At 33.9% G+C, this 12,187-nt stretch overlaps 1 protein-coding gene across 18 annotated transcripts in view; it reads right to left on the bottom strand.

Annotated features, from left to right (window-relative positions):
• The window catches only part of ESRRG (estrogen related receptor gamma), a 546,637-nt gene that overhangs the window by 56,685 nt on the left and 477,765 nt on the right, over window positions 1–12,187 (bottom strand). For all 18 annotated transcript variants that reach the window (XM_063113805.1, XM_063113797.1, XM_063113800.1 and 15 more), the window contains 2 exons: window positions 6,377–6,487; window positions 2,514–2,675 (listed from right to left, as the gene is read on the bottom strand). In XM_063113805.1, coding sequence (XP_062969875.1) covers window positions 2,514–2,675; window positions 6,377–6,487 — 273 coding nt within the window. The remainder of the gene's footprint in view (window positions 1–2,513; window positions 2,676–6,376; window positions 6,488–12,187) is intronic.

Below are 12,187 nucleotides of genomic sequence, written 5' to 3'. Positions count from 1 at the left end.
CTTCCCTGAACCTAAGGTAAGCCAGGACGCTTTGATATCTGAGCACCCTCTCCTCCTACTTCAAAATGCTGCATGGCAAACCTACTGTAAAAAAATTAAAAAGAATTTCAGCCAGCTCTTGTTTTGCCAATCCCTTTCTGAAGAGCCAAGATACTCCTTGCAATCATTTAAAACACCCTCAGGGTATCACAAAATCAGAGCTGTGAATCATCACTCCACAGTGACCTCCTCTGGCATTTGCTATGGAGAGAGAATAACGTCAGTCCCCACCAATTCTAAGCCTCTGCTTAAGACTGAACACATAATCATACAGTAATTGTTTCCACTGCTGGAAATGGTGTTACTCATAGTTATTTAAAGTTACCCTCTTTGCGAAAGTCACTACAGACCCTTTACTGTGATAAGTTCCTTTGTAAGCTGACATCTCTACTTAAATATACAACTGGACCTACAAATTTATCATTGTATTTCCTTTCTGGAAGTCTCAGAAAAAGTTGCTGACTTTTATTAATCTTTATTATGGCATGTCTATACGATATCAAAATATTGGCTTAACAAATCCCTTAATTCAGGGAGAACTTTAGGAGAGTTCTCTGAAATAAATGGGTGGTTTGAAATCAGAATGAGGTAGCCTTTCATGCTGTTGTTATCAATAACAATAATACCATCTTCATTATATTGAAATAGTTCTTTAAAAAGTAATCAACTGGGGGACTAAATTATCCTGATTTTACTGCAGGAAGCTTTGGACATATTTGTGAATCTGCACAAGAGTATTTATTCACTCTGCCTCAAATCTCTCCCTATCTTTGCATTGAGGATAATAATACCTGACTCCTGGGTTAGGACAATAGTTCTCAGCTGGGGGGAGAAGGGGCAGGCTGGTATGATTTAGCCTCCCTGAGGACATTTGGCAACATCTGAAGATACAGTGTCATCCCTGAGAAATCCTGGGTTAGAAAAAATGACATTTAAAAAATATGTGTGTGTGTGTTTATATGTGTGTACATGTACACATATATAATGATATATTAATATAAATGATATAATATATAGATTGCCTAAGAAAAGTGTGTGTGGACACTTCGACAAATGTTAGTTTTGCTTCTTTTTGCACTGAAACCCTTCAATAACACTTTTTTTCCAAATAAGTTTTCATATATTGTTGAAGCAAATTCTGGCTGTTTCCACGGCCCAAGTTAACAAATGTCTTAACGTGTTTTAATTTACTCTTTTTTTCTCCTTTTCTAAAAGTCATATAGATGTGATTACAGTCCACATACAATATCAACTATCCACATGATCAAATTCTCATTCTCCTTTTAGATGTAGTAACCCGTGTGTAGGTATCTTCTAGAGAATAAACTCAAGCTCACCTATTTAACTAGTTTTGACTTAATTTGGGGTGCTTTATTAGCAAACAGTGTAAGACAAAGTAGCTGGTATAATACAGAGTGATGTTTAAATTAGTTTACAATTTGCTTGGCTTCATCTAGAACTGCACTGAACAAAGCCATTCAGAAATGTCAGCTGTGTCCCTAACCACTGTAACAAATTGTCGCCTGAACGCTGCACACCTAATGACTTCAAATTAGCTTCACTGCGATATCGCCTGACAGTTCGTTACGACTGTTAGCAACATAGCTGGCGTATCATGACCAATAAATTGGTTTCAGTGTGGGCTGGGAAAGGGACTTCCATCAATTTGATTAAAGAAATTACTGTAGCATTCAAAGCATAAAGACAAACTAGTTTAAGGAGACAGAAGTAAGTTAACTGTACCAGCTCATCATTCAAAAAGTTGTTTATAAACTATTTGATGATCAAGGTCAAAAAAAAAAAAAAAATTCAAGTAAAATACTAAAATTCTCAAAACTTGTGATGAGGTATATGTTTATTGATATTACAGAATGGGTCAAGAAATACAAGTTACAGATATCTTAAAATACTAACTTTAAATTGCCATATGAGAAAATTTACCATGTCAATTTAACATTCATATTAATAATTTATATATACTCATAAATTCACAGTAAATATCTAATTGCAAACCAAACCAAAGCTTGTGAATATGAATAGCAATTCAATATAACCAGCCACCAAGAACAACAAAACAAGTGAATCTTCAAAAGAAAAAAGGTACATTAGACTACAGCTGGAAAAAAAAAAAAAACAAAAAACATTTTTTAAAGTGAAAAGAGAAAGTAGAAGTATTTCCTTAGGAAAAAACTCAGAATTTTAAAAGGGATGAAGAAATGTTTTAAAAAGTTATATTCTCTTTAATTAAACATTGGCAATAACACCTTCCTATATGAAAAAATAACAAGAGCTCAAGGTGGTACCAATATATAAAGGTTTATGATTCCATTAAAATCAGCAAAGCTCTGAATTAAGTGTGATAAAAATAAATGTAAAGGTTAAAAAATCTCCCAATGAGAAAATTTTAAATTTGCCCAAATCTGCATACATGACCTAGGGAATGAATTGCAACTTTTTCTTTTTAGAAAATGTACCTGGAATATGCTTCGCCCATCCAATGATAACCACCAACTCTCGATCAGCCAAATCACACAGTGTAGTGAGGGCTTTGATGTCACTGTCGGGGACAGTAGGGTCAGGCATGGCATAGATCTTCTCTGGTTCAGCCACCAATAAATGTGAGACAATCTTGTTATCTGCAGGATGAGACCAGAGCACTACAAGATCACCAGTAGTATCACCCCTCTTTTACAAGCCCTAAAGTATTTTGTATTTTTAAAAATAATTCAAGTAGCCTACAACAAACCCAAATTATTCCATTTATGGCTTTATATATATACCCAGACCCTCTGCCTGGGTGAACTTCCTATACATATATATATATTTTATATATACATATACATACATATATATTTTTTTCCTGAACACTGTTCAGAAAGCAAGTAATAAGCCACTGCTGTTGTAATAGAATGATTTCTTTTCTTCTTCTTTGCTCTACCTGCTTTTGCTGGAATGAAGCATCTTTCCTGTAGTGAAAATTTTTATAGCAAACAGACAGAGAAGTTAGATGCTTTCTGGGTTTGCTCTTTGATTCTTTTCAAAGAAAGAATCAGATTAAATAGTATACAACAAGAAACATATTAAATACTATACAACAGCTTTAAAATAAAAACCCACAGTAAACCACTGAAATATACAGTACAATGTGGGAGGCAAAGAACTATTAATGCCCATAGCTATAATGGGCATGAAAGCCATTAATTGTCTTAATTCCTTTAAAGAAGAGCAAAGGTCAGTGCCCTCGGCCTGGGTGAATTACTGAGTATATAACTCTATTTCCATGGGATGTATTAAATAGGAATTTCTTTCCTTTCTCCCCCTCCCCACACACCCAGCCAACCTTCCAAATATAGTTATCTTAGTTTCCATAGAAATACTACTACTTAAATGTTACAGTATTTCCTCTTCTGAGTGTCTAATTCTTTAATCTTCTATTTTCATTTGTTGTCCTTAGTTCATTCTCTGGTTCAAATTTACCTGTCTGAAATTTGTGATATATGTTTTAAAAATCCTTCATAAAATAAACACTAGAGACAAATGGAAAGCATCACATCAAATGTGTTTTATTGCTTAGGGGCATGTGAGAGTTTATGGAAGGGGCTGTAAAGCCTTGTGAGGGGAATGATTTTTCTTGTTGGCTCTATTTTCAATTTCTATATGCAGCTTTAGACTTTATATTTTTTTCTAAGTAAGGAGATACAAATGGGTTGGAATAAACCTACATGTTTAAGTATTCTCTGTATTATTAACTCTAGAAAACCGGGGCATGCAATGGGATCTTTGTGAGCAAAGCCAAAGTTTCCACTGTGTTTATCAGACCATTTGCTTTTCACTATGAGTTTTTAACTTTTTAAAATAAAAATGAAAAGACTTCACATAACTTAGCATTAAATATAGCCCCTTAAATTAAATATTATCCTAAATATTAGTCTGTTTTCATGAAATAATGAGACTCACCCAAGCTATAATTAGCATTTTTTCTGATATCATATTTTAAAAATATATTAATATGGATGCCATAGGAATTATATTTATTTCAAATGGTCAACATATAATAAGTCATTGGCAGTAATATTCAATTATCATCAAATTGAACATGCAGATTTGGGAGAAAATATTCCCAAATATCATATTTTCTAGAAAAAAAATGAAAAATTAAATGGAGACTCTTTTTTAATTTGCTGGATCTGCAAAGAATGACATTTGTTTTTTTGTATATGCTACGGAAACAACACCCGGTATTTTTGGTTACGCTTGGAAAAGTTTCAACTTTCATTGCTCTGACAATGCAACAAAACCTGTCAGCAAATACTGAATTCTCAGGATTAGAAGAAAATGCAATAAATAGTAAAGGGCACAAAAATATAACTGAAGGAAATCCATGATTCTAGGTTTCTTTTAATGCAGGGAAAATACTACCTGTTTTACCCATCAATGGATACTTGACTTGAGGGGTCAGAGGAATTTGGTTGAAGCTCAGAAAATGGAATAGCCAGCAGCACTGTTTCTAGGTAAATCTTATTTAATGTTTCCCTAATTAGAATCAATAGAACCCAATTTTCATTCTTGGGTCTTTGTAGTACACAGTCAGTCAGGGTCCAGAAATCTCCCCAGACTCTTTCTCAGCAAAGCCCATGGACAGTCTTTTGACACTTATCTGAAAGGATCTGAAAATTAAGTTTTATAAATGTTTGTTACAAAAACATACTAATTGCATGGACTAAGGAAAATTAACACAGAGGACTTTAGATAATGAGTAATGATTTATTAGGAGTCCTCTTTATCTTGGACATGTGAAGGACATGTGAAGCTCACTGAAATAGCTGTAATCTTCTTCAAGGTACTTGACAAGCCACTTCCCAATTTCTCAGGTTTACACGGAAAACCATAGATATTCCTCTATCATGTTGACTTGTAAGTCAACATGGGCTGGTACTCATTTTTCTTTCAGTAGAGGAAGTTATCAATGGTTTCAGTCAATGTTCAGATACAATAAATGAGAAATGGGCAGGCTGTACGTGATTGAATTCAGGAAAATGAAACCTCTAATGAAATTAAGCATTAGTGCTTATTGCATTTTATTGTATTATCAGAAAGTTTTTTATTATAATGTGCAAAATCTACTTAATGCAGTCCTAGATTGTATTTGCAGAATGCCAAACAGCTTAGGCAGGCTGAGAAGATGCCAGATTGGACAATTGAAGGTATAATCAACATAATGATTTTTTGGAAAGGCAAAAGGAAACTATGCCATATGTTCACTTAAGCTTTAATTCTATGTAAAACTGGTTATTTTTCCTTTGACATAGCTAAAACGTCCTTTCATTTACAGTTCAGGTTCTGTTTTATTCATTTAACAGCTTCTCATGTGCTAACACGTAGGATGCACAGCAATGACCCCTCCTGGAGAATCAGAATTAGGAGTGGACATTTTCTGCTCCCTTGAGAAAGCAGATCAAAAATTACACATGCCTTTTCTAGAACTGCTGTAGGTGCAACTTCCTCCAGTGAGTGCTGGTTGTGTCTTCTTAGACAAAGATAGCTAAATGTGGGAGTTTTTTTCCATCAAAGCCCTTCTCAATGCCTCGAATAAACTCTACGCATAAACATTTTAAAATGCTAGCTCTAATGCACTACAGCTATTAACTGATTTTTCAGAAAATGGGATACAGTTGTTGCCTCAGTCAATATTCCAGCTCTTTTAAGTTAATGACAAAGAGGATGGGGCTTGCGTTTTACCAATGTACCATTCATAATGCCCATAAGGGCACCTGAGACGAAACCACCAACCTATGCTTGTTATTAGTAAGGCCCATTCTTGTTTTAATCTCTTGCTAGCTAGTGTGTTAACCTTCTATAGCTCCAAATTAATGAGGCCTCTAATGTATTTTCATTGGCAGGTTGAGCAGTCAAACTCATTTAGTTAGTGAAAACTACAAAAATCACTTTCTTGTGAAATCTGAAACTAACAGCTCCAATGAACTAATGATCACAGTATGATCCATTTTATGTACCTCGGCAAATAAAGATAACTAGTATATGTAAAATTCACACTATATGAGCTATGCATTAATATTCTTATGCTTTCACAAAATGACTACCTAAAAGAAAGTAAAGGAGAGAAAACCATAGACACATCTTTAAAAGAAGAAAAATTAGATAATTAGCTGAGTTGCTGTTGCTCCTCACAGACAATCCTTGGAAATAGAGCCACTGTTCTCCCACAAAGAGATGTCTCCTCTGAGTCAGTAGAGATGGGCATGCCAAAGCTGGTGTACATAGAGCCAACTGGGAGGATTTTGTGTTCTGGGAAGCCAGATACATCTGCTGTACTTACATGGCTTTTTGGCTGGCTGGACCAGCTGAGGATTCAGGTATGGGCTGTTCTCTGCATCTATTCTGCGCTTGTACTTCTGCCGACCTCCGCGTACTCTGTCCAGACGCACCCCTGTGGGCAAAAAACAGGCATTGGCTTACTGTTTAGGTAGCTATCTTGAGACCAATCAAATACATAGACAGCATCCCCTAGGGGCACTGTGGAGACAGACAGCAGAATGCAGAGTGGTCCAGGGGTACTAGAGGAATGCAAAAAAAAAAAAAAAAAAAAAATGCAGTAGCTAAATCAAAATTTCCAGTGGTTGGAAACCAAATCTGCCATCAAATAACACACCTAAAAGACATTTTCTGCAAGGCCATCAAAGTCACTATTTGCACATCAAAGAAAAGGCAGGTTTCTATGTGAATTAATACAAAGAAGCCATTATTTGGTATAGCGCAGTTTCGCCAATTAAAGACATTGGCATTTTGTATCTTCTTCATCAGTCACTCCTGAAATCTCAACGTGTAGGACCGACCAGACCAGTAGACCATGAGCTATCCAGTCCTCTGCCAGACCAGAGGGCCCAGTGTAGACCTGCGGGATGAATTAAATAAAGAGCATCTATGTGCTCGTGGGGATTTGGGGGGCTAGAATTGGACCACAATATTCAGTCCTGCAAGATGCAAAGATTACTGCATATTAAAATGTCAATATATCTCAGAAGGGCAATGATATTTACATTGCAGCACACATTTGTATTTCTTGTCATACATGAGGAAAAACAAAGCAGATTTGGGCTGTACACATGGTAAAAAGAAGAGTTTCTAGAGAAAGAATTTAGAAGGTGAGGATGTTGAAGGAGGGGCATGCTAACAGGGAGGGCTGAAGAGTAAAGCTGAAAAGTAGGCAAAAATAGATGGTGATGACTTGGGTCAAGATTCAGAGAGGCTTTGCTAGCAATGGATGTGAATAATTAATTTTTAAAAAAGCAGAAAGGAAAGAAAGGGATTAAATTTTTTTTTAAGTTTCATTTATATGAAGAAGTGGTAGGGAAGAGCTTGTTAATAATCTAGTTTCCAGTCTGTAATTGTAAAGCTTAGAACAGGACCATATAAATCTTTATCAAATAAAGAGGTAAATTACTTGGGAATAGGAGCAAGGAGAGACTCTTTCTGTGGTATTATGTTGCACCTTAATTGATACAAGAGTGTAACATTATTCATCGGTAAAGTCAAACACATAATTCTTTGTACATATTCTGGCATATGTCAAACAGTTTAGAAAACAGATCTGGATTAACAACATCGCCATTATTATTATTTTACTGAAAGGCCTCTCAAAGCTGTTGGTATTCAGATAAATTCCATAAAGTTCTAAGAGGGAGATAAATAGCACATGCAGTGTTTTGCAAACTAATTTTACCAAGGACCCTGTTTTTTGGAATATTTATTAATATCATATGGAATATGAGTTGTGGGTTATCTGAGTTATATGAAACAGTTTGGGAAAGGCTGATATATTTCTGTGTGAATCCTTTAGGTAAATATTATTACTCAAATGATAAGGATTATTAGTGTCTATGAGATAAAAGAAAACACTGTGTTTCACAGCATCTTAACAATACTACTTTAAGAGTTGATTATTTTTAGTGGAACTTACAAACACTTGGTTCTAGATAGTCTGAATTGTCATATCGAAATATCAAAAGTATAGTTTAAATGAAACCAGGAGACAATTTGAAGTGCAAAATTAAATAGATTTGACAAGCAAATATCAAAAAAACAAAAAAGTTAGGAATCATTTTTAAGTATTCACTGAAAATTGTCATGTATGGAGGTCACGAAGAAGCTATCTTTCCTCATTGCTGCTTTTAAAACTGTTCCTGTCTATAGCAGAGTTCCACTCCTTTGTTCATTAATTTCTAATGTTCTATTTTTTATTGCATCTATATTTACTGAAGTTTAACATCTCCACTTCTTTCCCCATTTATTATGGTATTTTTTTTTTCAATCTCTTCCTCTTCAGTACTTTCTCCAAGATATTTTTCCAGTTTAAGGTGGTCACATTTTAACTGGTCATCGAATATACATTCAAACCTGTCTCATCATAAGAGTTTTTAAAATTCAAAATCATATTTGAAAATTCAAAGCATATGACACTAGTTATATCCTCATATGTTTATCATCCAGTTCCATCCCAATGAGAACATTTAATCTGATATTATTAGAGGTATGAAGAGAAGGCAGAGAGAGAGAGACAGGGAGAGAGAGACAATAACAGGCAAAAGCTAAAGAAGAAAGGAGCATTTTTGGATATCTCTAAAATTGTTAGAACCAAGAAAGCTTACAGAACATATCTTGATTGGGTTTGTGAACTCCTAAATTTGCCTTTGGTGCTTTTCAGGGAATGTATTCACCATTAGCAATATATCCTCATATATGGAACAATACACTACACATTTTCCAACACAGCGTCAGAGCTGGTGAGTTTCTGACATTGGTGTTTGTCCGTCAAAAAGGTCTATGGAAGAGGACCACGGCTGAATGACTTCAAGGTCCTGGCCAGAAACAATTCAGACACAGTCTTCTCACATTAATGCCACCGATCAGATTAGCCAGCTGGGCCAAGTCTATGGAGAAAGTGCAACACTGAAAACGAGTTCTTACACATCATGAAGAAAAAATACACACCATTATTGACAGAATTTTTTATTATGGGTTATTGCATTTGTAGACACATTCTTTAAGCATTGTCAAAAAATTTCCATTATAATACATTTCCCATTTAACTTTGAAAACTGACTTCAAGAAATATTCATATTACTTTCTCCAGGCTCCTCACAAATCTAAATGCCCCTTTCTCCGTTGCTTCCTGTGTGTGGGCAGATCAATAACGGCCTATCCGTATGCTAACGCACCCATCCTATCCATAGGTTCAAACGTCCATCTCATCCACCTATTCATTCATCTAACCCATATATCTATCCAGTTTCTAAATATTCAAGAATTTTTTACATAAGCCTTGATTTTATGCTTCATTTCCTAAAACAAAGATCAGTTGGAGAAAGCATTCTTTAATAATTTGTAATTTTACTTATGTAATACTCAGAAGAAAAAAATGGTTCGATATTAATACTCATTTAAAAAAAGATGATATTATTATATAGTAAAAGGTGACAGAGACTCAATATGCAGGAAAGTGTTCTTGCCAACGTCAGATAACAAACAGAAAAATTTGTAGTCAATATATTTGCAAGGATAATAACATACACGCGACATTTTCATTCTCTGTCGAAAGCAGACAAACAGTAACCATTTCAAATACTTCCAACCAAGTAAAAATATTTCTACTGTTTTTAACTTCTTTTCAAAATCTGGAAAATCTGCTTTTTATGCATGTTCTAGTGGGATTATTATTATTATCTTTACAGCACTGTTAATTGGTTTAGCTGACTTTATTCATACTTGGTGGAATGTTTGAACCAAAATCCACAACTACTTCTACACTAACACACAGCTGCAATTACTTCTCCATCATGCTGAAACTATTCATTTTATTCAGTTACATTGCGGGAAAAAATACCAACCAGTAAAACCAGTTTTTTTTTTTGCCCAGGACAATCATATAAACACCCCTTCACATAAGTGACATAGCTCTAAAATGTAAATCAGCCCAAAATGTCTTTAAACATGTGGACACAGCCTCTTTATTTGTGCAACTTTGAAAATAGGTTCACTCATACAGGTCATACTATACGCACTTAAATTTTAATATTATTTAAATGGTCTTACAATACAATACTGCAGAGACATCATTAAGATATCTGTATATTTTAAAACATAATTCTATTTTTTAAAAATGTTTTTCCAGAAAAACAAATTTAGAAAATTGAAAACACCAATATGATTAAAACATCAAGTCACAGATGAGGTAGGATTATATGAAATCAAACACTGGATTATGAAAAGTGCCTCTCATAATTTTAGGAAAAGTCAATAGAAAACAAACTCTGCATAATTGGAAAGTAGACTGCTTCCTGTTAGGACCTAATATCATAGAGATAAAAGGTCGATTACAAAGGACAGAAGTATTTAACCAAAAAGTAATGCTACTTAAGCTTAAATTAAAATACTGTAAATTAAACACATTGAATGAAGAATCTGCCTTTATTGCACTTGCCCCAAAATAGGTTTAAGCCATGATTTCTCATTGGTAGAAATATATTCGAATAATAGGTTGAGATACAAAATAATTACATATTCATAAAAGAAAAAAAACTGAGGAGGCGTCAGAGGGAAAGGTAAATATAATGAAAATCACCAAATAAGAATATTTTTATGTAACTGTTCATCACTACAACTAATTTATAGAAAATTTCTTGTATTCTTTGTCTTAAAATTTCTAGCCTTGCATATATCCAAATGAAGGATTGTTATCAGTCTATAAATCCCTATGAGCCTTATCCATTATTTGTAATAATGATTTTGTAAAAACTGAAGTTTCCATTTTTAATGTTTCCAATAGTAATAACATAACACTTTATTCTTAAATATTATGTGTATAACAGTCAAAAAAATAAAGCATAGTTTACAAGTCAGATTGATTCAGTTCTTTTTCTGGCTCTTTCAATAACTAGCTCTATAGATTTTGATGAGTCCCTTAACTTATTTGCTTTTCCATTTATAAGATGGATACAAACAGAATATCCTCCCTGATGTTTTGCTATAATGATCCAATAATATTATACCACAGATACCATACAAATGCATAGCGAATATATTTTATAAACTTTAAAATGCAAAATAAAAATGAGGTTGTCATTGTCATCATTTTGTTAAAATATTGTTATATTACTTTCTTGAAATATATTCTTATTATGATCAATTATTGAACATTTATCTCCATAGACTTTGACCATCTACCCCACCTCAATTCTGCAGTTAAACAGTTTTGAGATATGATTGAGTGGTAAGATAATTCAAAGGATACAAGACAAATAATGTTATCATTTGATGTCTAAGTAATTTATAGAATTATCTGGTATCTCTTTATTTATTGCTCATTCCTGTCCCCAATAATATCATTTAGATGTTTGATTATTTTAGAAGAGATATAGAAACCAATCAAAATTGTATTTAAAAAAAAGATGCTTTCCTTGAGTTTAGCTGTAACTACACAATACAAAGTTATGTACGGAATTTATAACTATCCAATTAACCTAATACATTCAAAAGGCTCAAACTAACCATTCTAGCAGAAACAAACAAACACAATAATATTTATGATCAAGACCTGGGAACTCCAGATTTGTCATAAACAAACATCAGCCTAATCCGAATATTCCCACTGAAGGCGACAAAGCCTGTGTCTTCACACTTTCACATCTTAAACACAAGCAATTTCTGTTTTGACTTCACTTGTAAACCACTTTTGAAAAAGTTTAAAAATAAGATTTCTCCCAGGAAATAAGATACCCACAATGTTCAAGGTTTGACAGGATTTGAAGTTAATTAGGCAATTGTATTTTCTATTCATGTGGAGACAGCCATTATCTTAAAAAAAAAAAAAGAGAGAGAGATTTTAATAGTTGGTATCACCTACCTAACAGAATGTTTCACATTGCTGCTTCTTTCAAACACTGCATGTGCACACACTGCCACAGGGGAATTACAAATCTTATACATTGTCAAAATTTACAAAATTGAGAAAACAAGAGTAGGGCAAGGAGGAAAAAAAATGCTGGGAGGCAAATAAACACCAGTAGAATTAAAACAGTTCAGCACAAGGTCTTCCCAGGTCAGCAAATTTTAAGCCTACATTTTATGTCCA

The sequence above is a fragment of the Cynocephalus volans genome, chromosome 11 (assembly GCF_027409185.1).
Source record: "Cynocephalus volans isolate mCynVol1 chromosome 11, mCynVol1.pri, whole genome shotgun sequence".
Taxonomy (NCBI): Eukaryota; Metazoa; Chordata; class Mammalia; order Dermoptera; family Cynocephalidae; genus Cynocephalus; species Cynocephalus volans.
The sequence above is the reverse complement of the archived record's forward strand: the minus strand, read 5'-3'. Positions and strand labels throughout refer to the sequence as shown.